Source organism: Camelus ferus, chromosome 3, assembly GCF_009834535.1.
Source record: "Camelus ferus isolate YT-003-E chromosome 3, BCGSAC_Cfer_1.0, whole genome shotgun sequence".
NCBI classification, from domain to species: Eukaryota; Metazoa; Chordata; class Mammalia; order Artiodactyla; family Camelidae; genus Camelus; species Camelus ferus.
Window position 1 is genome coordinate 10404329 of NC_045698.1, and position 27116 is coordinate 10431444.

The 27116-nt window shown below is 45.8% G+C and overlaps 1 protein-coding gene across 4 annotated transcripts in view; it reads left to right on the forward strand.

The window, feature by feature from the left end:
• Positions 1 to 27116, forward strand: part of TRIO (trio Rho guanine nucleotide exchange factor) — a 330643-nt gene that overhangs the window by 282034 nt on the left and 21493 nt on the right. For all 4 annotated transcript variants that reach the window (XM_032470128.1, XM_032470122.1, XM_032470150.1 and 1 more), the window contains exons 35-45: positions 10075 to 10367; positions 11811 to 11981; positions 14579 to 14674; positions 18552 to 18700; positions 19761 to 19827; positions 21158 to 21261; positions 22400 to 22469; positions 24411 to 24500; positions 25072 to 25164; positions 25882 to 25932; positions 26195 to 26272. In XM_032470128.1, coding sequence (XP_032326019.1) covers positions 10075 to 10367; positions 11811 to 11981; positions 14579 to 14674; positions 18552 to 18700; positions 19761 to 19827; positions 21158 to 21261; positions 22400 to 22469; positions 24411 to 24500; positions 25072 to 25164; positions 25882 to 25932; positions 26195 to 26272 — 1262 coding nt within the window. The remainder of the gene's footprint in view (positions 1 to 10074; positions 10368 to 11810; positions 11982 to 14578; positions 14675 to 18551; positions 18701 to 19760; positions 19828 to 21157; positions 21262 to 22399; positions 22470 to 24410; positions 24501 to 25071; positions 25165 to 25881; positions 25933 to 26194; positions 26273 to 27116) is intronic.

The window sequence follows — 27116 nt, forward strand, 5'->3', positions numbered from 1 at the left end:
GAGCTAGTTTACATTTTAAAAAAAGAAAGAAAAACAGAGAAAATGGCCCTGTCATTCCAAGGAGACAGGAATATGGGCTCGAAACTCTGCTCAAACAAAGCCAGTGTTTGTCTCAACTAGAGAAGGATCCCATGAAAAGTAAGCCCCAGCTTAAAATCGGGGTAAAAAAGAAGAGAACTTTCTGACATCGTAGCGGTGTTTTCTGACGGTGTGGTTTTAACCACACGAGGATGTCTGCTCCAGGCCAGCAGGTGACACAGATGCTCCTGGTTCTCCCCGTGTCCCCCCGGGAGGGGTGTCACACAGCAGGAGGGGGATCTCATCAGGCCCTCCATCTTTGCTTGGGGATCCGTTTTGTCCCTTGTCACTGGGGCTGCCCTCTCCTGGCGTTCTGGTCACAAGGCGTGGCAGCCACCAAGGTCATCTTTTCCTGGAATTCAACAACAGCCTGGTTAAAAACCGTCCCCCGCCTCCCAGCTGCAGATCTGCCCATACCCAGAGCGTTCCTGGTCCCAGAAATGAGCCAGCTCCAGTTTTGCTCAGGGCATGGTAACTCAGTTCTCTAGGCTTGTATTAAATTCCTTCCATTGATCCAGACTAGCCCATGCTTTCTGTTATCCACTCTCAATAATAGCCCTTTCCTCCTCATTTCATTTCTGGGGTGGTTTCAGCTTTCCACTTTAGCAATATGTGATACCCTGTTCTTCTGATTAGCCAAGCAGAGGCTTATGTCATCTGCTTTCGTCTTTATTTCTTCACATTTCCTTATTGGAAGTTCAAGTGGTGAAGTTCAAATGGAGAAAGACCTTGAAAATCTGATGGGTTCGACTGGAAATTCTGACAGGTTAGCACCTCTCCTCACAAGAATGAATTGGAGAAGAAAAACGATGCTTGAAGTTCTGCATTTGTTGACATAGCCACATTTTCCAAAGACTGTGTCATGTTTTAGGTGTTTTCAAAAACTGCAGTGGGACTAAATAGCATTTAGAGATTCCCAGAGCCCATTGCTTGTGCACCTTCTGCTCGCATGTTCTGTTAGGTTGGAGGTTACAAGCCTCGCATCTCTAGCGCCCCTCGGGTTAGGTGCTGGTGAGATGACGTTCTCTGTGCAGGACCCGACTCCCAAGACTAGTGCCCCGAACGGGGCAGCTGCTCTGTGCAGGCTCACACACCCTGCTTTCAACCTTCCCAAGGAAGAAGAGCCATTGCTTCTAATTGAGTCCTAGTCGAGTGTGTTTTAATCGATATCCCTGATAACTTCGTTGTGTTCTTCCATTCACAGTTCCGGGAGGTGCCTGCCAGGGAACTCTCCCGTGTGGTTCCTGGAAGGGGGCTGCACAGGGAACAGTCAATGTGTGGGTCGTTTATGTGCATTTTCTCAGGCGGCGGAGACCATGTGTTCTTCATTACAGCGTGAGCCGTGGCCATGCTGTGCTGGACCTCTGGTTAAATCTAGGGATTATTAAAAAAAAAAAAAAAAAGGCTGGGGAATTTATCTCTTTCACATTTTATGTGCTCACTTCATATATGAAAGCAAAGTTCACATTTTTGCATTGAGGACGCACTGCACCAAATTGCGACGTATGTAAAACTTGCTTTTAATACCCTTGCGCCACATTTTCAGTCATTGCCGTCCCACATCTGTGCTCAGAGCCTCTGTACAGCTCCTAACTTTTTTAAGAGGATTGTTTTTTGTGCTAATGTGCATTTGTTGTGACAGTGACAGGCTGGAGTAAAAGAACCCTGACCACCTGAACCTGGGCATGTGCAGAGGAGCAGGTAACTCACTGAGGGTGCAGGTCTGGTCCACGCCTGTGTCTCAGCTGCTGATGCTTCTTTATTGCACTGAGACAGATTAAGACCCACGGACTCTCAGAAACAGAAGATGAGTGAGGTGACTGGGATGAAAACTTAGGAGTCTAGCAAGAAGTTTCCAGATACTTACAAATAGAATAGAGATTTAAATTTGGGAAAACATTATAAAAAGCCTGGCTCTAATACTGTTACCCACCAAAAGTGTAGCCATATCACAAGGCAGTCAGTTTCTTCTTCTCGGTCACCTAAAATTATGTAAAATTCTCCAAGTAATACCCCGGCTTCGTCTCACTCCTCATTGTCCTAAACGAATCCGCCTGGCCTGCCCAGGCGACTGCAGTCACTGTGGAAAACAAAGAGAAGCTGTGATCCCTAGAAACGCATCTGGAAGAAGAATTTAGGATGAGCTCACTTTTATGTGATTTTCAAGAGCATTTCCAATGTGTTACTGTTTTTTTATTATTATTCCAAAAAAAAGCTACCTTGATCCCCAAAGCAGGGAATGAAAATCCTGTTTGAAAAATATAGAGAGAGAGGATCATTTACTCAGAAAATTTTGCTCTAGACTATTTTAACCAACCCAGTCAACGATCATAAATGCTTGCTTATTCTTTCTTTGCTGTGTAAGTAAGTAATTGATAGATCTGATTTCCACGTGTACATTACAGCCTTCCTGGTACAGTAGAAGGACTTCCTAAATAAAACGTGACTTGCTGCGTCAAATTCTTAAGACAGGTTTCAGAAGCAGCCGTTGGCCACGTGTACCTGATTAAACCCTGCCTGGTCTGTTCTAAAACAGTCGGATGGCATTGTTTTCTGACATTGGAAGCAGCTGCCCCAAAGTGTGCTTGAATTCTCTCTAGCACATAGCAATAACTGCTAAATAAACATTCAAGTCCTTGCAACTGGAATTGTAAATTAGGACTTTGCTTTGGGAGCGTGCGGAACTCTGAGTTCAGCTTACCCTGCTTGGAGTTTGTATCAAGATGTCCTGGCACGGTTCCTTTGACAGATATCTGTGAACGCCTACAATGGCCAGAAAGATGGGAATAAACCTAACCAGCTAAAATCGTTCTGGGAGCTTCTGTGGAGGAGAATTTGAAATGTGAGATGGCTGTTTGCTGGGAAGTCTCCCAGCATTGCATGTGTGCGTCTGCGTGGTGGTCGTGCCTCATCAGACGTGATGGGCCACCAGCACTGGTCCCGTGTGTGCATGTTTGGCCGGAGAGAGGGGTGCCCGGGGGGCAGATGCGTAGTGACACACCAGCCAGCAGGCTCGGGCTTTGCCTGGCCCTCCTGCTCTTGGCGCAGTGGTGGATCCTTCAGGTCGATCCTCGCGCATGTTGCCGCCCTATGCCATCCCACTTTCTTCCTCGTGTTTTGCAATTTCTTTTTCTGGGAAAAATGTGAGTACTGTCTCATGTTTGTGTTAGGCTGTGTGTTGACAAAGACCTGTTTTGTTCCTTTTCCCCCCAGCAGCCTGGTAAGGAGTCACCGTCATGTCATTGTCAGGAAACTGGAGGACTTGTCAGATACCCACGCCCAGTACCTGCCAGGGATGGGCTGGAACCCCTGCCCCACTGCTTCTGAATGACCATTAATCTGTGAAGTGCTTGCTTGAAGGGACAGGCAGGCTTTAAACTCTAGAGCTTCAGCCTGAACAAAGCAGCGACGACCTCTGCCCCCCGGAGCCTGTGTGCTGCTGGGACTGAAACAGAAGGCAGGCAGGAGGGCGTGTTGGTGAAGCGTGTCCAAACTCAGGGGCTTTAAGTTCAGTGACAGCCATCCTCGGCAATCCAGCTTTTACCCTAGGACGTTTAGAAATGTCTTCAAGCCTTCTTGCCATTGTGAACATGAAGAGAGGGTTAAACTGAAACACGATCCTTTTCTCAGTCTGCAGCTAGCAAGCTCTGGTCCCTTTTCCTTTTTTTCTTGCGTTAAAAAAAAAAAAGCCTTTATTAATCACAGATGTCTCAAATTTAGAGACTGGGGCTAAGAGGCGATTTCTCTTCTCCCAGCAGGTTTTGTGCTGTGTGTTCACATGGTGAAGCTCTTTCCTGTGTGGGGCTGAGGGTCAGGGCCTCTGCTTTCCCCTCCTTTCTTCAGCTTTTTTCTTTATTTAAGAAGAAATCTAGCATGGACTTTGGATGAACTCTGACTTCAGCAAAGAGCCATCTATGTGGGGTTGTTTTCCCCTCAAAATAAGAAGAGAGAAACTTTGATTTCCTCTCTAAGGGCTTCAGGCAGATCACAAATGGCTTTTTTTTGTACACATGAGCATCTTTTTAAATGACTGAGATGTGCTGATAGTATGTCTTTATGCTGCAGTTTACTTTGTCCTCTTAAGGAACAAGTTTTTAAAAATAGAAACAGAATGAAGTGCTTCATCTAGGTTGCTTCATTCATTATTCATACACTGAAAAATGATTTTGAATATGTCTTGCATACCACACTGGGCCTGTGACTACAAAACAGTTAAACCGAATCCTGGTGTCCCGAGTGCTCACACTTCGCATAAATATAACCAAGTAAGCTCTGTGGTGAGTTCTGTACTACCAGGGAGTCCTGGAGGAGGTTGCCTTGACCACCTGACATTTGTGGACCAGGCTTTACAGTTTGTAAAGCTCGTTTATTTCTGCTATTTCTTGTAATCCTCTCTTAGTCCTGTCAGATGAGGAAATTCAGATGCCAGAATGTTGGCCCAGGGGCAGGGCTGTTGAGGGGAAGAGCCAGGCTCAAGCTCAGACCCTTTGATGAGCCCAGAGTCCCTTCCGACGTCCTCAGTTGATCTTCCATCTGGACGTTGAACCAGCAGGGGTTCCCCAGGCCGGGAGAGAAGGGCACCTCCCCACAAGGCATGCTGTGTGCGGCGGGTGTTCACAGACGTGGGCGCTGGTGACAGGGTGGAAAGGCAGCAGGACCGAGCATCCTGAGTGTTGAGCGGTAACTGAAGGTGGAAACAGGAACGACACAACTTTGAGTGACACACGAGCTTTCCGCCATGTTTCTCAGGGCAGTTGGGGCCAGGCTCCGCTGGGGGACGTGCCAGGGGACGTTCCTGTGCTCCCCACCCTCACCACGGGCATCCGCAAGACAGCATCACATAGCGCGAGCCGGTGCAGGAGTGGCTGTGGACTGCTCTGAATGACCATCTTGTAAGCAAATAATTCACACACTCACGACCTTGACTGAAATTAGATGTGACATATAGCTCATCTCAGAACTGACGGAGACACAGCACCAAGTCAGGATGTCGCCGTTCATGGGGGTGGACGTGAGTCATCAGGCAGCGCTCAGGCTGGGAAACAGCCTGTGGCTGGGAATCGATTCGTTCACGCACCCATTCATTATTTATTCAACATATACTTATTAAGCTCCAAGGATGTGCCAGACGTCCCGCTGGCAGCTGGGCCCGCAGCTGTCAACAAACCACACCCCGTGCCCGCCCACGTGAGGCCTGGAGTCTAAGGTCATGGTGCTTCCTGTCCTGACAGCTCCTCAGCTAAAAGTGCTGTTGTGGCTGGGTGATGCAGAGCCCTGCCTGGGCCTCCACCCCAGATTTACGCTTGTTGTTGACCTGCGCCATCCACAGTCCACCTGCGCAGAGAGCAGGGTCTCATAGGAAGGGGGCTGCCCCAGGAGAGTTTGTGCCTGGCCAGGACACTTCAGACGCAGGCATCGCGGCGTCACTGGGAGCTCCTCTAAGGAAGGCACCTGTGTGCAGACCAGTAACTCAGGATCCACCCAAGGAGACCCTCTAAAGCTCTGTTCATTGTGTGATTGATGCTTCCCGTGTGCCCAGGAACTTTGGAGACCTTGATTCTACTGGATGCCATTAGGACATGTTGTTTAATTTAAAATTTGCAGCAGAGCAGTTGGCCTAGTGGTCAGTCTGTTCTTTAGATAACTAAAAATAATAGCAGACACTTTATTTCATTCTAATGGTTTGATTTAGGTTTAAATAATTTTTAAGTCTTAAAAATTCCTGATTTATGCATTATGTCACAATCCAGTAAAGACTGTATAAATGGGCTGTTAAACTCACAGTGTCCAAGTCAGTGGATTTTCTGTGTTGAAAAGAAAAAACTACAATTTATTGTTTTTTCCAAAAGTGTCAAACACCTTGAAGAATTGAGCATTATTGTTTAAAAAAAAAACTGAAAAGAGAAGAAATTTATCTGTTTGCTTTTGGTTTTGGTTATGTTTTCCATTGGTGATCACCCAAATTGTGACTAATGTAAGGAGAAGATCTGCACAAGACAAAATAATCTGCCTGTCTTACAGACAGGTGAAGGAATTTTCCCTCTGCATTTTCAGACTTCTGAAACGAAATTGTTTTTTAAGGTAAAATTTTAAAATTCACCAAAACTTCCTTCTGAGTTTATACTTGCTGCTAGCATTTTTCTAAGTCATAAATATTCTAGTGAAGTGAAATAATGTCACTGAAATGACTTGATGAAAAGCAGCTCAGGAAGAGAACCCCTTTTCCCTTCAGAATAGCAATTTGTCTGCAGCACCGGTGAGCTCTGACCTTGGACAGCTCTGCCTCCGTCCTGGGTCTAGGCTGGAACGGTTGGGCCATGGTCAAGTTTATAATACTTGACCTGCCAGGTGAGGCAAAAACAATCTCTTTTAACTCTGCTTCCAAAGTGCAGAGAACCAGATCCTCTGCGACTGAGCCCAGGAAGAAGCTAGGAGATGACGTCTCTCGTTTCTTTTTCTTTTTAACCATTTTTACAAACCCAGCTTATTTCCTAAGCAAGGCCGGAATGCCCTGAGAGTCATCCTTGTAAAACCAGCCAGGTCCCACAGGGCTTTACTGAGGGACTGCAGCCTCCTAAGACTGCTGCTGACCCGGGGAGGGGTCTGTGTGTCAGGGAGGCTGCCCACAGCTGCCCACCCCGTCCAAGAGCTCTCACTTCTCCGCAACCTGCGAGCTTCCCTGGACACAGACCATGTCAGAGTTCATAGTGGCGACCCCTTCACTGGAGGGATCATATTACATGCTGCATTGCTCCCGTGTCAGATTCCCCCATATTCTCACTTTTAGGCACAAAAACATGTGGAAAGCTCATTTGTTGGCTTAGACAGTGTCCCCATCACTTCTAATGTGTGAGTCTCTGCTTATGAACGTTAGGACCTGCAGCTGATTTAGTTTTATTGAAGTGCATTGGCCTCCGTCTTTTTCTGGCCTCCCTTGGCTCATACGAGGTGCAGCAGGGCTCCATCAGGAACACCGCATCACCTGCCGGCCAGTCCGGGCTGTCTCGCTGCCTCCACCCGGATGCCGCCTTCACGGTTCTTTGTCCTGTGCGGTTACTCAGCTGAATGTCCATGGAGGAAATGCTGTCCCTAGAACAGGGCTCTGTCTCTTCTGGCTGGAGAGTTCTGCAGTTTCTGGTCGATACTTGATGCATGCCTGCTGCATACCAGGCTCTGTGCAGGCCCTGGGCTCACCGCACAGACGAGGCCCCTGCCTTCCTGCAGCTTCGTGAGCTCGTAATGGGTTATTTGTCCAAAGGCCAGCTTCAGCGCTGCCTCCTTCATGAAGGCTTCCGTGATCCCCCCCACCTGATGCCCCTTCTTAACTTCTGCCAGGGTTTGTATCCGCTGATAGCATTCAGTGTCCCAGTTGTACCTGAATGGTGGTGGTGTGGTGCGATCGTTGAACGCACTGCATGGTGTGTCGCCTGCGTGGAGGACGTAGATTTATTCATCTCTCTCCAGTGACAAGTACAGGGTTTGGCTCTGAGTCCCAGCACAGTAAATGACTGTGAAATATGTCACCTGCTGTGGCCAGCACAGTGTCTTGCTAATAGTTGGTACTTAGAAACACTTTAGCTGAATAAATGATCATCTGGCATGTGGATTGTCCCAACTCTCCTCTTCCTTTTGTTCTTCCTGTTCCCAGGGGAGGGACCACGTCTGCCTCGCTCGCCTCTTATCCTCGGTCGGCACCTGAGAAGGTCCCTCTGAGGCTCTTCCTGCAATGCGTGTTGTTAATGGTTTCTCCTCCCTCGTCCAGATGGTACCTGAGGAAAACGAGGCTGATGTGGGAACGTTTTAGTAATTCTTCTGTAAAACTAAATAAAAATACGTGCGCACATACGAAGGGGAAAAGGTTTTTACTCTTAAACAGAATGGTGCATTGACTAGTTTTGAGCCAAAGTCTGCCTCTGAGAAGATCAAGATTTTTAAGAATGAGTGATCCTGCTTGAAATGCGTCATCTGTTTATGGGAGATTATACCCTCTCCCCACGCGAGCTGGGGCAAGGAAGGAACAGGCCGGCAGGCAGACGGCTCTCCGCTGTCTAGCCCCGGCGTCTGGAGCATCTGTGGGAAACGAGTGTTGCCTCTGGTACATATAATCACAGGATTGGGAGGACTTAACTCCCTTGCCTTTTAACCGCAGCACATAATGCTCTCCAGTGCCACAGAGGTGAATACAGCTAATACAGTTGTCTGTGTGAACTCAGTTTTTTAAAGATGATTTTATTTTTAAGACTTCAAAAGATTTAAGAAGCTAACAAGCTAGTGAATGACCTTCTTCCCTCCATTTCTCATCGTGTGGCGTTTTATTCCCCTTCACCGCGCCGGGGCCCTCCTAGGGCCCAGTGCCCGGGAAGGGGCCCTGCAGTGTCCTGGGTCAGTGGTTTTCCGTTTGTAGAATGACGCCTCACAGAACTCCATGAGTCTTTTGAGTGTCAGCTGTTACCTAAGTTTCTTTATAGCTCCTTTTTCCTCCTGAAAAATTGTGAACTCGGTGTTGACTGTGTTTAATTTTTGAGATCCAGTGAGAAGATTCATTTGAATGTATTTTCAAATAACATTTTGGTTATTTCACCACGGCTTCTCCTCCTCACATTTCTTTTAAAAAACGTGTTGTTGTTTTGTTCATTGTTGCCGGCATTTACTCCAACATGTGCAGTAACTTTGCTGAGGCTGAGAGCAAGGACGCCACACGCCTGTGTGGTTCCAGAGAATGCCGAGGGCCGGCTCTCCCCGTGAACCAGCCAGCTCTGCCCTTTCACAGCCGCTGGCCTCACCCTGGCACTGAACTTTCTAGAAGGGTGCTGTTTGTCACAGTGCCTGACCAGATCAAAGCTATCTGACATATACACGCACACACGTATACATACATGCAGGCAGACCTCGCTTTATTTTTTGCACTTCCCGTGGCTTCCCCTACCTGGCCTTCTCCTGTGGACCTCTATTCTCCATCTCCTCCGAGGCCTCTGACCCTCTGCCTGCCCTCTCTTGCTGGTCATCCTGAGAGCCCATTCCCTGGCTCTTTTCTCTCCCTCCACATTTTTCTTGGATGATTTATATTCATGTCTTTAGAGACTGCATTTTTAACTAAGTGAAGGTTTGTGACAACTCTGCCTCTGTTGGCACTGTTTTTCCAACAGCATTTGCTCACTTTGTATCTCAGTGTCACATTTTGATGATTCTTACAATATTTCAAACCCTCCACCAGCAAAAAGATTACAGTTTACTGAAGGGTCAGATGATGGTTATCATTTTCAGCAATAAAGTGTTTTTTAATTAAGGTGTCCGCATTGTTTTTTTTAGACAATGCTGTTGCACACTTAATAGACTACAGTATATTGGAAACATAACTTTTACGTGCCCTGGGAAACCACAAAAATTCTTCTGACTCACTTTTTTGTGATACTCACTTTATAGCAATGGTCTGGAACTGAATCCACAATATCTCCAAGGTCTGCCTGTATGTATGTTTATTGAGTGGTACTTGTATTCGCTAGGAGTGAGTCAGACTAACACATTTATCCAACAGGATTAGTTTTAATTTCTGTTGAATTCTTCTTTAAGCCATTCTTTCTTGGGTTTTGTCCACCAAAAAAACAGGTAAAAATAATTTAAACTTTCAGTCCTCCCGTATCTGTGATGGTGACGTTTTGAGTCTGTGTGATAATGATGCTGGTCTTCAGAGTTGGTGACTTGGGGTTTTTTTGGAGGGGGCAGGACATCTGGAGAAAAATCATCTCTGGCAGAACTCAAGTTGGGAAACATTGGACGGGTGAGCACGCGGGTTGGACTGCCCCCGACACATCCCACCCCTGCTCCCCAGGGTAGCACCAGCGGGCGCAGCTCCTGGCTGGCGGGCCACTGACCTTGGTGTCAGCTGGGTGGTGCTGAAACTCGTAGGCACAACGGCACCGGCCGGGACCTCGGGAGGCTTTGGGGGCCGTCAGTCACGCTCGCCTGTCTCTCTCTCTCCCTCTCTCACCCCATCAGACTCGCTGTCTGTCTCCAGCAACGATGCCAGCCCGCCCGCCTCCGTGGCCTCCCTCCAGCCCCACATGATGGGGGCGCAGAGCTCCCCGGGCCCCAAGCGCCCAGGCAACACGCTGCGCAAGTGGCTGACCAGCCCGGTGCGGCGCCTGAGCAGCGGCAAGGCCGACGGGCACGTGAAGAAGCTGGCGCACAAGCACAAGAAGAGCAGGGAGGTGCGCAAGAGCGCCGACGCCGGCTCACAGAAGGACTCGGACGACAGCGCGGCCACCCCGCAGGACGAGACCGTCGAAGAGGTGAGGGCCCCGCACGCACAGCCGCCCAGGCCCCACAGGGCCTCCGGCACCTCCTCCCAGAGCCGCGGGAACAGCTGCTGGTCCTGTGAATGCACTCACTCGGTGGTTTTCCGTGTGTTCCCAGGGAGGACCCATGTCAGAGCCCAGCTGAGGTCCTTTAGCCTGCCTGCTAGGGTTAAGGGGCCTACGTGTGGCTTCTGATCAAGGGATCAGGGGACCGAGAGCCCCCTCCCAAGACATGGACACCCCTGCCTGCTCCATGAGGAAGGGGGTGCCCTGCTGCCTCGGCCCCCTCTTCCCTCCAATCACAGGCAAAGCCCAGGTTGCCGCCCATGTTGCGGAAGATTTCAGCGGTCCCTGAGGTTAGCACTCAGCCACAGTGGCAGCGTTTTGCAGGGAAAGCTCCAGTTTTAGACTTGAGGGGCCTGCAGGAATGTGTGCATCCTTTAGTTATTTCTACCACCACGCCTGCCCCCATATTCATACTTATATTTATCTTGAGTAGAAAAAAACCCAGTTAATTTACTTTGCTAACCCAGTAATAAACACCGGATTACTCCCACGTCATCAAAGATAAAAATGTGAAAAAAAATAGTGTACATAGTCAACCAGGAATTATTTTTAATTTCCTTTTTGGGGGAGTGGGAGGCTTCAGTTCCCTCCTGATCCCCAAGATGGGCCTTCAGCAATGTGGTGTCAGTGAGGGGCCCTCAGTGTTTTTAGCTTGAACCTCCGCTACCCTCCAGTTCCCTCACAGACTCAAAAAGAAAAAGGCAGAGACAGAGAGAGAGAGAGAGGACAAGATTTGTATCGTGTAATTTATTTTGCAGATGTGGGGTTTCTGCTGCTTTTTTCCTGGGCCTGCTTTTGCTGTGGGTTTTCACTGGAGTGTATGGTTCGTTTACATCCTCATCTGTTTTCTATACCATGTCCTCTTAGTAGAAATAAAACTGACGTTTTTTTCCTAAAAGTAAAAATAGAGGAAAATTAATGTGATAATTCAGATTCTTAAAATGCATCTTGAATTGTGTTTTTCTTTATGCCCGCATGATTTCAGTGAATTTTATTCATGCAAAGTACCAAAAGTGAAATGATAGAAGACTGGAGGAACTGAGGGGTATGGTCCAAATTTTTGAACTTTTTTTTTTTAATTGGCTTCTTAAAGATGAGATATGTTCAGAGCCTGACGGTTAACGTTGGTAGGCCCTTCCAAAGACACTCCCAGCGGCCCTTTCCTCTTCCAAGTTGGCCAGCAAGGGAGTTAGATTGCAGGAGGGGATGAATGTTCCCATCGGGCTGGAAGGAGCTTGGGCCTGATTCCTGCATCTCAGTTTCAGTCCCGGCTGTGCTTTTTCCAGTTAACCCCTGGGGGCTCGGTTTCTGTGAGCTGACCGTGACAGCCAGGGCCTTGGTTCTAATGGGCGAATGTCGGTCTGGTTTCAGAGAGGCCGGAATGAGGGCCTGAGCAGCGGCACGCTCTCCAAGTCCTCGTCCTCAGGCATGCAGAGCTGCGGAGAGGAGGAAGGTGAGGAGGGGGCGGACGCCGTGCCTCTGCCCCCGCCCATGGCCATCCAGCAGCACAGCCTGCTCCAGCCAGACTCACAGGACGACAAGGTAAGGGGGCCTAGGCTGCCCTGAGCGAGGAGAGGGGGCCTCATGGTTGCCTGGTGTGCCCCAGCCTCACTGCAGGACATAGAGAACATCCCGGGGCTGGGAAAATGTACCTGGAAGACATGCTGATTTTCCAGGCAGAATTCTGCCTATTTTCCCTCTAAAAGTATGGATAACAAAAGCTACTTCCTAAGCTGTAGGAATATGCCCAGTCTCTCATACACAGGTGCTTATATAAATCCATTCATTGCACTTTTTAATGGATGCTCTAGTAATTGCTACTTCTAAAGTCATTTTAATTTTTGTCGCTGTGCTGACGAGGGTCCCTGAGAGGCCAGTCAGAGAAATCACACGCCGCCTGCGTGGTTATGGCCTAAATGCATATGAGCCTGTCTGGTTCTCTCTGTTAGGTGTCTTTGCGTATAGGTCTTGTTTTCAGATGAGATGCATTGCTGTCCAGTTCCTTTTTCCAACATGGCAAACATCTGGATCAAACTGGACTGTGGGGCTAGTTGTCAGAGTGCAGGAATCAGTTCAAAGCCATGAATCTACTCTTTGGATGTGTGAGGAGGCTTCGAGCCAAGTAAATCTTGTTTTCTGTTTTCTGTTTTTTGGGGGTTTTTTTTTTCCCTTTTTTGGAGTTCTTACAGAATCTCAGATTGTTTTGCCCATCCCAGTGGTAGATCCCTAAAATGCCAAAGAGGAAACCTGATACCTGTGCCCTGCACATCCTCTCACGTTCTGGCACATTCTGCCTCTCTAAACTGGCAGGTGTTGAAAACTGCACTATAAAGTAATTTCTGGTGATTTTTTTTTTTTTTGGCAGTAACTAAATTTTGTGAATTAAACAGTTGTTTTAATCAGTTTCCCCCTTCTTCCCCTTTCTCCTTCCCTGGCTACCTCCTCTGCACTAACACAGTCACTGGCTGGATGGCCCGTATGTCATGAGCTGGGGTCGGCCCCCACCCAGTGATTGACAGCAGCAGGGCCCAGGCGGACCCTGCGTTAGTCTTCACCCAAGGGCCCTTCCCTGTAGGAGCTGCTTCCTTCTCCTCCAGTGGCCTCGTGTACAGTGAGGGTGCCGTGGGTCTTGGCAGAAGGAGGGAACCTGGGTTCGAGCCTGGAGTTTGGGGGGCATCTCCGGTGCAGACCCCGTGCTGTGGGGGGCAGAAGGGCCTGGGATGAGAGAGGAGCTCACCCCCTGCTGCCCAGAGCAGACCCACCAGGGAGTGGGGCTCTGAGCACTCCTCAGTTACTTTCTAGCATTCATTCTAAGCTATACCTTTTTAAAGGCAGAAGACAGAAATTGCCTAAATCTGGATGGTTGGCCAGAAAGTGAGGGGCCAGGCCTGGTTGACTGATTCACCACATAAGAGAGTGTTTTTCTCCTGTGTAAAGAGTGGATTGCACAATATTCTTCTTTTTGCTAAAATCATTTATTGGCTGTTGTGTTACCGCATTGGGTATTATCAATAGAAATTCTTCTTTTACAAGAATCTGTAGTGATGTTCCCAGGGACTATTATCTTGTGACTAATATTCTGTTTTGTTCTGTTTTCTCTTTTTGTAAACTTTCACTGCAGCATTATGTTGATTTGTGTTCTGTGTCTGTTTTGGCTCAGTTTCCTTACCTCTCCATTTGAAGTTTTTTCCTTGTTCTCTTCACCTCATAGTCCAGATTCCATTAGACCAAGCCAACATTTGTTTTACCAAGTGCATATCTGGATCCACATTGTAAAAGCCTTGTTGTAAGCGTATAATCCGTATCTGTCTGCTGTGAGACACGCATCATTAGGACGGCTAGCCGTGTGTCGCATGCGTCTCTGCCGTCCTTAATATGAAGCAAGGTTCATATTACCTCCCTTCTAGTTTCCAGTAAATTAATGGTGCACGTAATCTGCAAACACGCCGTGTTTGCTAATTACTGAAACTTGAACTCAGTAGCCCCTCCCCAGATCCCTTACCTGTCCACCCCTGTACACCCTGGCTCTGGCCGTAAATGGCATCTGATAGCTTGTGAGGCCACAGATCTCCTGTCCTCTGCACTAATCATTGGGGAAATGGATGGCACAGAAAATGGTGAGCTTGTCCCCCTCTTCCCTGTCTGGTCAGTGCTCCGGGTTCCTTTCCTTTTCCTGTTGCTTTCTTTTAGCCCCGTCCATGCAGTAAAGCCATTTTTAGTATCCTATTTTGTTTCCCAATTATTTAAAGGGTTCACTCATTCACCTTCAGGCCTTTCTCTCTTCCGTTGATCAGATTCTCCATTTTTTCCCTCCTTAGCCAGTAGCCCAGCCAGCAGTGGCAAAAGTTAGAATTTTCCCATGCCTCTTTGAAAAATGTTCTGATGGTACATGACTGCGGATTAAAAACAGACTTTGTCTGCTTTCCACATGTGTCCCAGACAGGTCTTATTTAATATTTCATGTCAGAGTATTGTAAATTTTAAAAGATGGCTTTAAATAAATGCAAACAAAGACAAACTTGTGGTCGTTTTGTCTGGAATTACTTTTAAGAAGAGAATAAGCTTGCAGGAGAAATTTCTGTCTGTCCGGTGACTAACATGGGCATTCCCCTCCCCGTCTCTCTGACCTTCCTCCGCAGGCCTCCTCCCGGTTGTTGGTCCGCCCCACCAGCTCCGAAACGCCGAGCGCAGCCGAGCTCGTCAGTGCGATTGAGGAGCTCGTGAAAAGCAAGATGGTAAGGCTGCCCAGAGGCCTGGTCCGAGGGCTGGAAGGTGCCCCAGGTGCCGCCTGCTGGTGGGCCTTCCCTTGTCCACGGGTGGCTCTTGTCTGCAGGGTGGAGTTCAGAGCCCCCAAGCCCACCCTCGCTTCTGACCAACCACAGGTTTAAAGATCCCCAGGACCAGTCTCAGGTTCAGTAAGTGGCCTGAATGGTTCACAGAACTTAGAGAAGCCACAGTGGCGGTTCATGACCTGTGAAAGGATGCAGCTGAAAATCAGCCAGGGAGGAGGTGCAGGGGCAGGTCTGGGAGAGTCCAGATTCGGGCTGCCCTTGTCCTCTTCTGGTAAAGTCCCGTGAACAGTGCTGACGATACGTGCAGAACATTGCAGACCAGAGATGCTCCTCCGAGCCTCAGTGCTCAGAGTTTTTATCTGGGCTCAGTCACATACACAAGAGTGACCACTTATATGGCTCAGCCCTGTCCCCTGCCCCTCCAGAGATCAAGATCTCACATGGCCCAGAGCCCCCCTCAAAAGTCACATTGTTAGCATAGACTGTCTTGGCCCAAGACCCCCAGCTAAACAGAGACATCATCAAGCAGGACATTCCAAGGGCATAGAGGGACCTCCCGGGGGCCAAGATCAGCCCTTCCTCGCACCCATATCGTCCTCAGTGCTGGCATCATCCTAGCCCGTGTGGTCAGCTCCAGTCTTGTCTGGAGGTGTGCCCAGGGTCGGTGGTACTCACAGATGGCCGCCGCAAGTCTCTTGCTGTCTCTGAGATCTTTCATTTGGATTCGCAGTGTGTAAAAGAGAAGGGTTTGCCTTGCTATGTAAGGGCTTATTTTGTTAGTGACGTCTCTATTGCCAGTTGGTCAGCGTGGATTCATTTAATAAAAGCCCCAAATCAAATGTTGATTTTTTTGAAGTTAGGTATGCATTGTTCCTAGTTGATTCAAATCCATAAATTTCTGTGTTCCTTTAGTTTTCCTGTGAAATAGAAAAACGAGCAATGGTAACAGCTTTTTAGACTAGTGTGTCCTACTGGCCTGCTGCATCTTTTACAAGTCACCCCTCCTACAGTAAAGGCCCTCGGCCTCTCCCACATTCCCTTCTCCAGAGAGAACCACTGTGAACAACTTGCTGTATTTCCCTCCAGACACTTTCTTTTTAGGTGCAGGTATATATCGGGGGCGGGTGCATCTGCGGGCTTTTTCTTTCAAAATGGATTCATTTGATTTTTAAGATTCTAAGACTTAATGTGTCTTGAGGATCTCCTCACATCAGTATGTATAGATTCAGCTCTATCTTTTTAATAGCTTATATCATATTCCATTACACAGATGCAGCAATAAAAATACCATTATACTATAATTTATTTAAATAAATTCCTATATATATATTTCTCAATTTTCACTGTTATAAGCACACATTTCTTATGTCTGTGATTATATCTGTAGGTAAGTTTCCAGCATTGGAATTGCTAGATCGAAGGGTTTACTATTGACCCTTCAACAACATGGGTTTGAATTTCACGGGTCCACTTACACGCAGGTGTTTTCCAATAGCAGATAATACAGCACGGCACAACCTGCAGCTGGTTGAACCCTCTGACACAGAACCATAGATACAGAGGAACCATGCATGCAGAGGGTCTGCATCCCAACCCCAGCATCGTTCAAGGGTTAGCGGTACTTCCTTAAAGTTAGGAGTGTATCTTCCTTTGCCAGTAGTAACTGGGTACCTCTAATGAGGCTGGTTGACTAGGTCAAGGGGAAACTGTACCTAAAATTCAGACAGGTATTGCTGTGCTGTAGCTAGAATGCCCTCCAGGTGGTAGTCTGTGCTGTGGTCTGAGAAGGATGCAGTGGGCTCCCAGGTTAGACAGGATGTTAGACTGAAAGGCTGCTAGGACTTGGTAGATAAACCAAGATCTTGATTCTACTGGTCAAAAATTTGTGATCATGTTAGTATGCACTTAGCTAAACCACATCCTGGCTGTGTCTTTGAGAGACAAGTTGATTAATGGTCTAAAAAGACACTAATTATACCTAGTGATTTTTTTAAGCATCCTTAAACATTTTAGAAACAACCATTTGCACATATTATATGACCATTAAAATCATTTTTATCTACTAATTGAATTGGTTTTCCCATGAACTGTTGGGAATCATGTGAATCATGTTAATACCCTCTGCCCTGTCCTGCTCCCCGTGACTGAGAGACTCCCGCACGTCTCACCGTGTGCTGTGGACCCTCAGTCATCCTGCTTGCTTTCCTGTGGGCCAGCTCTTAGGCTGTCACACCTTCATAATCGGATTTGACCGTGTTGCACTGGGGAGGGGGAGAGGCGAGGGTTCTACTGTTGTGCAGTCAGTGTCCCAGGAACTGAGTCTCCTTACCCTGAACCCTGAGGATTCTGCCTGAAGAGGAAAAACCACCCTGCAGTCCTTTCCCTGGGACTTGCTCCTCTCTCTACCCACACGTTCCTGATCAGTGTTGAAAGGCACTGGCTTTCCTGAGCACCAGCCGCGGGGCAGGAGTAGCCGGCGGCCACGGTGACCGTTTGATTTGACTTTGGGGCTTGCTCCTCTTCGTTGGCCTCAATACGAAGGGAGATACAAGAAAGAATGAAAATAAACAAAATAAACATCTAACTCAAAGTATTAGAAGAAAAACAAAATTTTTTTAAAAAGTGAAAGGAATGAATTCATAGAGATAAAAGCAGAAATTAAAGAGTTGGAAAACAAAAATAGTAAAATAAGAAATAAAACGCAAAAGTTCCTTCTTTCAAAATGTACACTGCATGAATGGACTTGGGTCCCCAAAGCTGTGCTTAGTGATGATGTCAGCTTCAGCCTGTTACTCTTAAGGGGGGGAACGGGACAAGTATTAAGAGGTTTTAATTTGATGGGAAATAGTAAGTGTTCTTGTAGCTTTTATTGGGCTTTTTATTTAAAGATAAATAAAGATGGTTCAGATGTTGAAATGCTTCTTGATCACCTCTGTATGTCCAGCTGGGGTGCTTTGGAAATTTTAAAAGTACTAGTACCTGTACCCCTAGGAGCTTTGTAAATTCAGGTTAAGAAAGAAAATTAATTAATATGTACCAATTAGAAAGTAATCAGTCACACTAATCATTGTCACACTAATCCAGGGAGAAGAGTCATCAGTAGTCAGCTAAGAAGATTTGCTTGAGGTTCTGCAGAGGCTCTAACAATGAAAACAGTCACCTGCAGAAACTAAAATCCAGGGGGGAGACAGAGTTTTGGATAAGTGAGGCCAGCATGACAACTACTTCCTACAGAAGAAGGAAGTGTGAGTGTCACAGAGAGATCAATTTTAGCTGGGTGATCTGTGTGTACTAAAGGATGTCGAGGCTTCATGAATAATTAAGAAACAAATAATTTGCTTGAATTAAAATATAGGCTGCTGATATTGCTACATAGCCTACCAATAAGTGATGTGGGCAGTGTGCTGGGGGAAGCCCGCCCGATCCAGGCGACTCCACAGCTTCTGAAATGGTCATGATCTCACGTGGTGGGAGTGTACCTGACAAGAAAATGGCTAGATCTGAAATGGGTCTGGGGCTGTGATGTAAGCCAGCTTGTACTGTTTCTAATTATTTGGTAACCAGGAACAGAATCTGTTAACATACAAATTCACTGTCCTTTTCATCTTAACTTTCCTCTTTTGTCCATCTCCTCTTACTCAGTTTTTAAATTAGTGCTCGGGGTTTTGTTATTAAATACTATGTGATTTTACAAACATGGATTCTGTAATGTCACAGTCAGGCCCCCTGTATTTTCTGACGTATGAGATTTTCTTGCCCTAATTTCAGCCTCATGGACCGTGTGGGCAGGAAGTGTGACTGTTGATCTGGTTTCTTCCAGGCGCTGGAGGATCGACCCAGCTCCCTCCTTGTCGACCAGGGAGACAGTAGCAGCCCCTCCTTCAACCCTTCTGACAATTCCCTTCTCTCCTCCTCCTCGCCCATCGATGAGATGGAAGAAAGGAAATCGAGCTCTTTAAAGAGACGGCAGTAAGACAAACATTTTTGTTGTCATTGTTTGGCGGCTTTCCTCCTGTCTGTCATCTTCAAAGCTGTGACTGGGGTGCATGTCTGAGTCAGCACAAGGAAGAGACCTGGGGTCTCTCGCTGAGGGATTGTGCAAGTGGTCGCAGGGTACTCAGACCCTCGGGGAGGCACAGTAAGCCCTAGCTGCAGTTTCTCGTGTTTCATTTGTGTATTTTACTGTATTCATAAGTCAGAATGACACAAGAATATCTTCTGGTAAGAAACCACTATACATTCTATCATATACGTAGTTGTGAAGAAAAAGAAAGCAACGTAAAATTAAATACAGTCCCCCAAACTTGAATACTTTTCAAACATACCTTAGTGGTAGAATTTTTTAGTTCTGTAAAGCAGCTTGTAGTGAAAAAAAAAAGCCCTGAAAAATATTATAAAAGGTTTAAAATTGCATTTGGAGAAGAGACCTGGTTTTATTGAGGGCTGTATGATGTCGCGCACATAGGTGAGCCTCATCAGTGCTGACTGAATGAACAAACCTTTACAGGCCAATTGAGGTGGTTTGCTGTACCTGATCAAGTAATTGTCTTATATTACCTGTGTGGCTGTAAACAGTTACTGAACCTTGCAAAAAGAAACTTCTAAATGATGTGATCAGACCCAAGGCTTTAGACATCTGGGTTACTTTTTTTTTTTTTGTATGTCCAATGAACCTTTGAATGACTTAATCATTAAAACACAAAGGAGCAAGAAACTTGCTTCCTTTAACATCGTGCCTTTACAACAAAGTTACATCTAAACTTCTCTCGGTCATCACACTTGTGCTGAGTCCACACTGGATGCGAGATGTCTCGTGACTTCAGCAGCTCCCATGGGTCACCCATGTGAACCTGTGAGTGACTCGGGACACACAGGAATTGGAGACCCAGTTGTGCAAGTTTGATAGGTTACTACACCATCCCTGCAGAAATCTCATCTGATAAGAACAAAAGAGCAAAATAATTCTTTTAGAAAATTTCTTAGCATGGATTGTAAACACTGCTTTTTCTCTTTTTTTTTTTTTTCCCAGCTACGTTTTGCAAGAATTAGTGGAGACAGAGCGTGACTATGTGCGGGACCTCGGCTATGTGGTTGAGGTATGTGTTTTCAGAGATTTAATAACCTATAACAGCCCTAAGAGTTGTCATAGGGGTATCATGCTGGAGAATTGAATGCTAATACCGTCTCAAAAGCTTTAAAAACATTTTCGACGAAAACAAAACACAGTAACAACAACCAATAAAATATTTCTGAGAAATCAAATTTAGCCAGTTACCTCAACAATCTGTCTTCACTTTGAAAGGCTTTTTTCTTGGCATGGTACATCTTGACATAGTCTCTTTTTTATAATTCAGTTTGTAAATATTGTCTCCAACCATTGAATTTATTATATGGAAATCTTGCCTTTAATTATTTTCAAGAGTGGGTACCACCACAGAAATGAGAATATCATTGGTTGAAACGTCATTGTGGCAACTTCTCCATCCACCTGGTTCAGAGCTTGGTCTGTGGCTACTACCCCAGGCCATTTGCTTGTAGTTTTCACAGAACGAATGTGTCACCACTTGCATTGACCAGAAGTTGCTATGCACTTTGTAGCTATAGCAAAACTTCTGCCTTTCATACTAAATCGAGGACCATCTCTAGGTTTATCCTACCATCAAGTTCAGGGCATAATCATACTAATAAACTCAACTCATCAAAAAGCAATTTTTGTAATAAAAATCTTTATCACTTATTCTTTCAGCTTTGCTGATATGTACAGGGCAGTACTTTCTAGATGTACATTCCATTAAAAGTAATGGCTATTACAGTTACTTCTATAACATAATAGATTAAACATGCTTATTCTATCTGCAGTTCATTACTAACAATAAAATAAGTAACTTGAAAACTTCAGAGGTTCTTATACAGACTGAATCCCATTTTGAGTTACAGAGAAGTTTTAAACCACATTTTGGCAACCTAGTTAATCAACTGATGTTAAAAATCAATTTGTGAAAAGTATATTGTTAAATCCTTATTTAACAAATTATGTAAATCTAAAAAGAAAAGAAAGTCTGTTTATATCAGATAAATACTGACAGCAAAGGAAACATGCTTCTGGACAAATATTTAATATTTACAAGCTGACAAAATAGTTTTATCAAACCATTTACATTTACTTAAACTTTCCAGGTCCTTAGAAGAGTTTTGACCTGTGAATACTAAACAGTTCAGGGCATGAAAATCATGGCAATGAATGTAACTATATTTCAAGTGCCAGTTGAGAATACATTTCACAAAGGGTTTTTGTTCTTAAATAAAGAATTGGTTTACAAGACAGGCACAGGTCTGTTTTATCCTTTATGACCGCCAATCAGTAAGCCGTCACTTGACTCAAACATGTTCAGTGAAATCATCTTATTTTTAAATCTTTCATTTTAGGGCTACATGGCACTTATGAAAGAAGACGGTGTTCCCGATGACATGAAGGGGAAAGACAAGATCGTGTTTGGCAACATCCATCAGATTTACGACTGGCACAGAGAGTACGTAAAACACATGCTGTGTGCGGTGGCATGCACTGCGTCTTCACTCGCTCCGCTGCCTCGTGGCAGGCACATGGTGAAGGATATTTGTTGATTCGTTTCATGCCGTGACCTGTGTGGCCTTGTGGACGTAGTTGGTGTAAAGGAACTAGTTCTGCATTGAGGACTTTCGTGGTTGCATTTTGTGGCAGGTGGAAGCCTCTCACCTTCCCCCTGCGGGTCCATCCCAGGCCCGTGCTGGGGGTGGCTAGAAGCCCAGGCACCCCGTGTGACTGCCTAGTCCTGACCCCCAGCCCTTTGCTTCCCCTTTCTGTGCCTCCATTCTTCATCTCCACAACCTGGGTCAGAGTGGTATCCACCCCCGGGACTGCTGTGAAGAGTGACTGACTTAATATAATACATGTGAGGTGCTTAGAACCACATCTCCGTGGAGTAAGCCTTAATAAGTGTTTCTGAGTAGAATTGCAGCCACGTCTTCAGTGAATACAAATTACTGTTAGAGGTTTTTTTCAAGTCAGTAAGTGATAATTCAGGTAGGCATACATCCTACCAACAAATACGGCCCAGAAGAAGTGAAGACAGTTTTGCTTCTGTGGTTATACCTAATTTTGATCTTAAAGGGAGCTAATGTTTGTGACCTCAAAGTTGATTTTTACTATATTTGAGAAAATTTTACAAGGCTGGCACAGGTCGCATTCAGTATTTTGTATCTGTTATTATCCAATTTGAGCCTGTTAAAAATCACCATGGAAAGAATACGAAACTCACAGGTAAGAGGACCAAGTTTTTAAAAAGCAAAATGACCGATTGCTTTGAAACACTTATGTTTTTTTACCCTGTATTCAAATGAGATGTTACTGTTTGCATCATTTAAAAAACGAAAGTGAGACAAAAATGTTGATGCAAAGGAAGGGAAGGTTGCCAGTCAAGGGATGTCTCACTCTGCCTTGCCTTTTTAAACTGTCCCCTTTTGCTTTCTGTCCTAACAATGTTTTCAGTGTGCATTGTATTTGTTAAGTATATACTTTACACTTCCCAATGACTCGTGTCAAAACAGGCTATTTGGAAAATATACACCTCAATCTAAAATTGGAAGGCCAAATTGGAAATGGGTCTCATATTTCCCCTCTCCTTTCAGCTTTTTTTTAGGAGAGTTGGAGAAGTGCCTTGAAGATCCAGAAAAACTGGGATCCCTTTTTGTTAAACATGTAAGTACAATAGCAGGATTTACTTCTGCTCTCTATTGTCATACTTAGTCATTGGTTTGCCACATTAAAGGAGAACACGCTTATAGTTTACAAAAATGCTTATATTAAGAATAAAATAGAACTGTACAGTGTCAGCTGGTTGGAATTAAAATCCCCCGTTGCTCTTCTACATGTAAATGGCCTGCTTTCCTGGTCATCTGGCCTCCAGTGGGCTATTTAGCTCACGAACGGTACAGGATGGTCAGAAGGGGACCAGAGCCAGACCAGAAGCGGGAACATTTGGGGATGTCTGTGGGCAAACAGGTGTCCGGTGCAGATGGTGATGCACCTAGATGTGCAGTGGGTTCAATACAGTAGCCAAATATATGTGTAAGTAACTAAAATGAGTGTGTTAATGGTTAAATTTTTTTTTAGGAAAAATTACTATATTTTCAAAAAAATAGTGACCAGAGTTTTTGTATTTTTGCAGATCTCCTTAATGTGTGGCTTAATAGAAGAAAGATGCATTTTTATATGTATTTCTGTATTGAACCTACTGTCATATGTTTTTTAGTTAAAATTTATGGGGAAAAAAATATCCTTACACAGATATTTGATGGGAAAGGGATGAGTATTTTAATAGCCTTTTCAGATAATTATAGACAGTTTTCTTAGATACTACACAAAAACTCAGCAAGTGATCATTTCTTAAAGGTCAGTTGCAACATGGAACCTGAAAACCCACTGGTGAACCTCTCCCTTGCTGTTACACTAAGTCATTGGACTGTCTCTCGCGTAAAGGCTCCTTCACCCCTGCGCCAGCTTGCAGCTTCCTGCACTGGTCTGTTGGAAAATACTGGTTCACGGATTTAGACACATCTTCCAGATGTTGAAACATTTCAATAAACAGTATGGAAAAATCAGATTTGTTCACATCACCACGCATCTCTCCAGAAAAGTCTTTAAGTATCGTCAAGTACAAGGTGGCAGATCCATGTTTTCCAAAATTCTAATTTTTTGCTTGAAAGCTCAAATTTTCATTATTAACAGACATTGCCAGTTGTTTGCCTTAAAACAGCAGGCTCTTTTGTTCCTGTTCAGGGAAATGTCTACCCCATACCCACGTGTAAATAATTAGACTTTGTGTCCATCATTCTTTCAAGTAAAAATGGTGGTCCACGGAAACAAGCCGTCGGTTCAGGTCACAGCTCAGTCCCACGAGTGCATGGCCTTGGCTACTCTCATACACGGCAGAAGTGTCACGAGGACCTCTGTCTTGTCACAGGAATGTTAAAAAGATGTCTACTACTTGGTGGTTGAGTTTTATTAAAACGGCTTTTTATTCCTTCATCAAGGACATTCTCAGGTGAAGGTGGCATGTGAAGGGCATTTGCTAAGCTGCCTGCCGTTTCTCCTACCGCTGGTTTCGCACATCAGTGCAAATGGTAGCACAGTGGAGAGGGCAGGTGACAAAATAATAGTATTATTTTGAAAATAGTTTTGACCTAATGGATCCCCAAAGAGCCTCAGGTACCCCAGGGGGTGCCCACCACACTTGGAGGATCACACATTAAGGGATATCTCACTGTCTACTTCCTCCCTGCCTTCAGGACTTGAGATTAAGAGCTTTTTCCAACCTACCAAAAAGAGCCAGGCTTCCTGGGACCATTGGCGGGGATTGAAGGGGTGGGAGTGATGCTTGGTTTAATATTAAGCCCTGTGTCCTTTCATTGCCTCTGGTGTTTGCTGGGGAAAGCGCAGGGTTTGATGTATCTGAGGAACGATAATGAAGGACTGTTTTTGGAGCCAGAAAGCAGAATGTCCATCCACATCATGAATCTGGAATGTGCTCCCAAGAGTCTAAACCGTGCGGTTTTATTTGAAGCACAGTTCCTTTATGAATGAGCTGACATGCGCACGTGCTCCTCTGTTCTAACCCAGCTGTTTGCCTTTCATTCCCAGGAGAGAAGGTTGCACATGTACATAGTTTATTGTCAGAATAAGCCAAAGTCCGAGCACATCGTCTCAGAATACATTGATACTTTTTTTGAGGTAAGAACTAAGTTAGAATCTTTTGCTAACAGTTGATTTCCAAAAATTGAAGTATTGTTTGTTTCCCAGGAGATTAAGCAATCATCCAGAAAGTTAGCCTCAGTTATGAGTTCTGAACCTGTATTTCCCTCCTAGAAGTCAGAGAAATGAGTGTGAGTTCAAGCTATGATTGTATCCCTTAGCATTCAGAGGACTAGGGTCCTGGTTAAAGTAAGGGTTTTTTATTAAATCAGTTTCAAACTTAAGACTCATTACAAACCCAGAATAATTTATGATCTAAACTTTTAGCCTGGAAATAAAAATCCTTATATGAATAAAAGGAAGCAAGTGAAAGAAGGCCTTTTAAAGCAAGTGTGGCAGACCATTTTGGGAAACAGCTCAGAAAGGTTCAGGTGTCAAACTTGGACGTTCTGAGCCATCGCATGGCACTGGTTGGCTGTGTGCAGTGTGACCTCTTTCCTGGTTACTTCTACCATGGTGTCGTTAGCATTCCTGACAATGACAGGCACTGAAAACAACTGCCTTTTAAAAGACAGCACTGAAGATCCTTGTTTCTCCTTTGAAACCACAGGACTTAAAGCAGCGCCTTGGCCACAGGCTGCAACTCACAGATTTGCTGATCAAACCAGTGCAGAGAATCATGAAGTACCAGCTGCTGCTGAAGGTGAGGGCTGGCCGGGTCGCAGCCGGTGGCGGGAGGGCGAGACTTGGGGGCAGGGAGGCTTTGGCAGGTGACAGGGATATTTCTGTAAAAAATATGAGACAGTCTTGTTATTCCTGATTTTAAATATTCCAGAGTAAACTTTTTTAATTGAATAAAACACCTTACACTATTTCCTCAATGTTTTCATTGACGTGAGGTTCTGAACCAAAATGTCAGTGAAAGTGAACGTTTCCCCCCCCACGGGTCTTTGATACTAACGAGATTTCTTTGGCTCCATCCACCTTACATGTTTTCTCATCTTCTTGGCACTTCCGATCAAATTAAATGTTTAATCCCTGCGCGTTCCTCTGTCAGTTCCACAGTAGCCATTGATTGATTCAGGTTCCTAAGCACAGCTGAGGGCAGAGTCACACCATTTTCCATGATAAAAGTGACTGTTTAAATATATTGCAATTCCTTCATGTATAAAACTTGGAACCTGGATGTAAAGAGAGATGGGGGCTTGTCCTGGAGTCAGGCGGCAGCCGTGACCTGCTTGGATAGATCTGGTCTGACTTTGCTCTGCTGAAGCTTGAAGTCCACATAAGAATCCCTTTCCTGTGTGTTACTGGGAGGTAAAGATGAGGACATGGGCCTGGCACGTCATGCGTGATCAGAAAGGGGACTGCTGTTGTGACCGTCACCCTCGTCATGGCCTTCTCTCCATTTCCCTCGCAGGACTTCCTCAAGTATTCCAAAAAAGCCAGCCTGGATACGTCAGAACTGGAGGTACTTACACCCCGCTGGGCCTCCAGGGTCTGCCCCGGCTCCCCAGCCCGTCTCTCAATTCCTACGTGTCTGAAGTAGCCCGTCCCTGGGAGGGAGGGATGGTTGCAGCGGGTGGTGGCGGGTCTCCCCATCCTGGACGTGCCCCTGCAAGCTAGAGGTGGGAGAGGGAGAGGAACTGAATGTGGGGGTGTATTTGAGGGCTAGCACACTTGCTTCGCCCCCGAGGAAGCGATCGCTCACTCTGCTTTCCCCCGCCCCGCAGAGAGCCGTGGAGGTCATGTGCATAGTCCCCAAGCGGTGCAACGACATGATGAACGTCGGGCGGCTGCAGGGATTTGACGTAATGCGGCTGTTCTTCTTTAAACTCGCTCCTCTGGCTGCCATCCCTTTCTTTTGTCTCGGATTCTTTATCTCCACCTGTAGAAAGCTGATCCTTTTTGCTTGGTTTTCTGTCTTCTCTCGCTGTCCTTCAACCTGATTGATGTTTTCTTTCAACTTCTTTCGGTATATTTGATTTGCTCCTTGGGGACCTTCCTCTGCTCCAAGCCCAGCGCCTCATGGCGGAAACCAGCAGGGCTCTGCTTAGTCTCTTGGGCCCTCTGCTCCTGCAAGAGCGGTGTTTCCTTTCCCGGCACGGAGTGGGAAGCAGGTGGCCGGTCCATCTGTCATCCCTGGAAGCGTGACTTCGGGGTCACTGTGCTCATCATTAGTCTGCAGACTTTCCTATGAGTTGCCAGACTACTCAGATTACACATTACCTATGAGTATCCTAAGGATATTCAGAACCAGAATCCTTCCCCCCAACCCCCAATTTGATTATTGAGTGAAGAGACAGGAGTTTTTCCTTTTCTTGCCTACTGTTCTGCTAGAGGATTGGGTTTAACCTGCTGGTGCTATGGTTCTCAGAGAAGTAAACCCAGACTCTCCTGGAGAGCTCTGAAAACCCAGGTTCCCAAGCAATGTGACCAGGTCCCTCTGGGGGTGCTGGTGTTGCTGGGCGGGGGACCACTTGAGAAGCGTTCTTCCACTGCAAACGAGATCCTGAGACCCACTGTCAGGCTTTGATTGTAACTCATGCCAGTGAAGTACACGAAGGTCGGCAAGAATTTGACATGGGTGATTTTTCTTTTGGGGGCTCAGAACTCATTAGAATAAAAGACATTTTTAGACTCTATAAACGAATA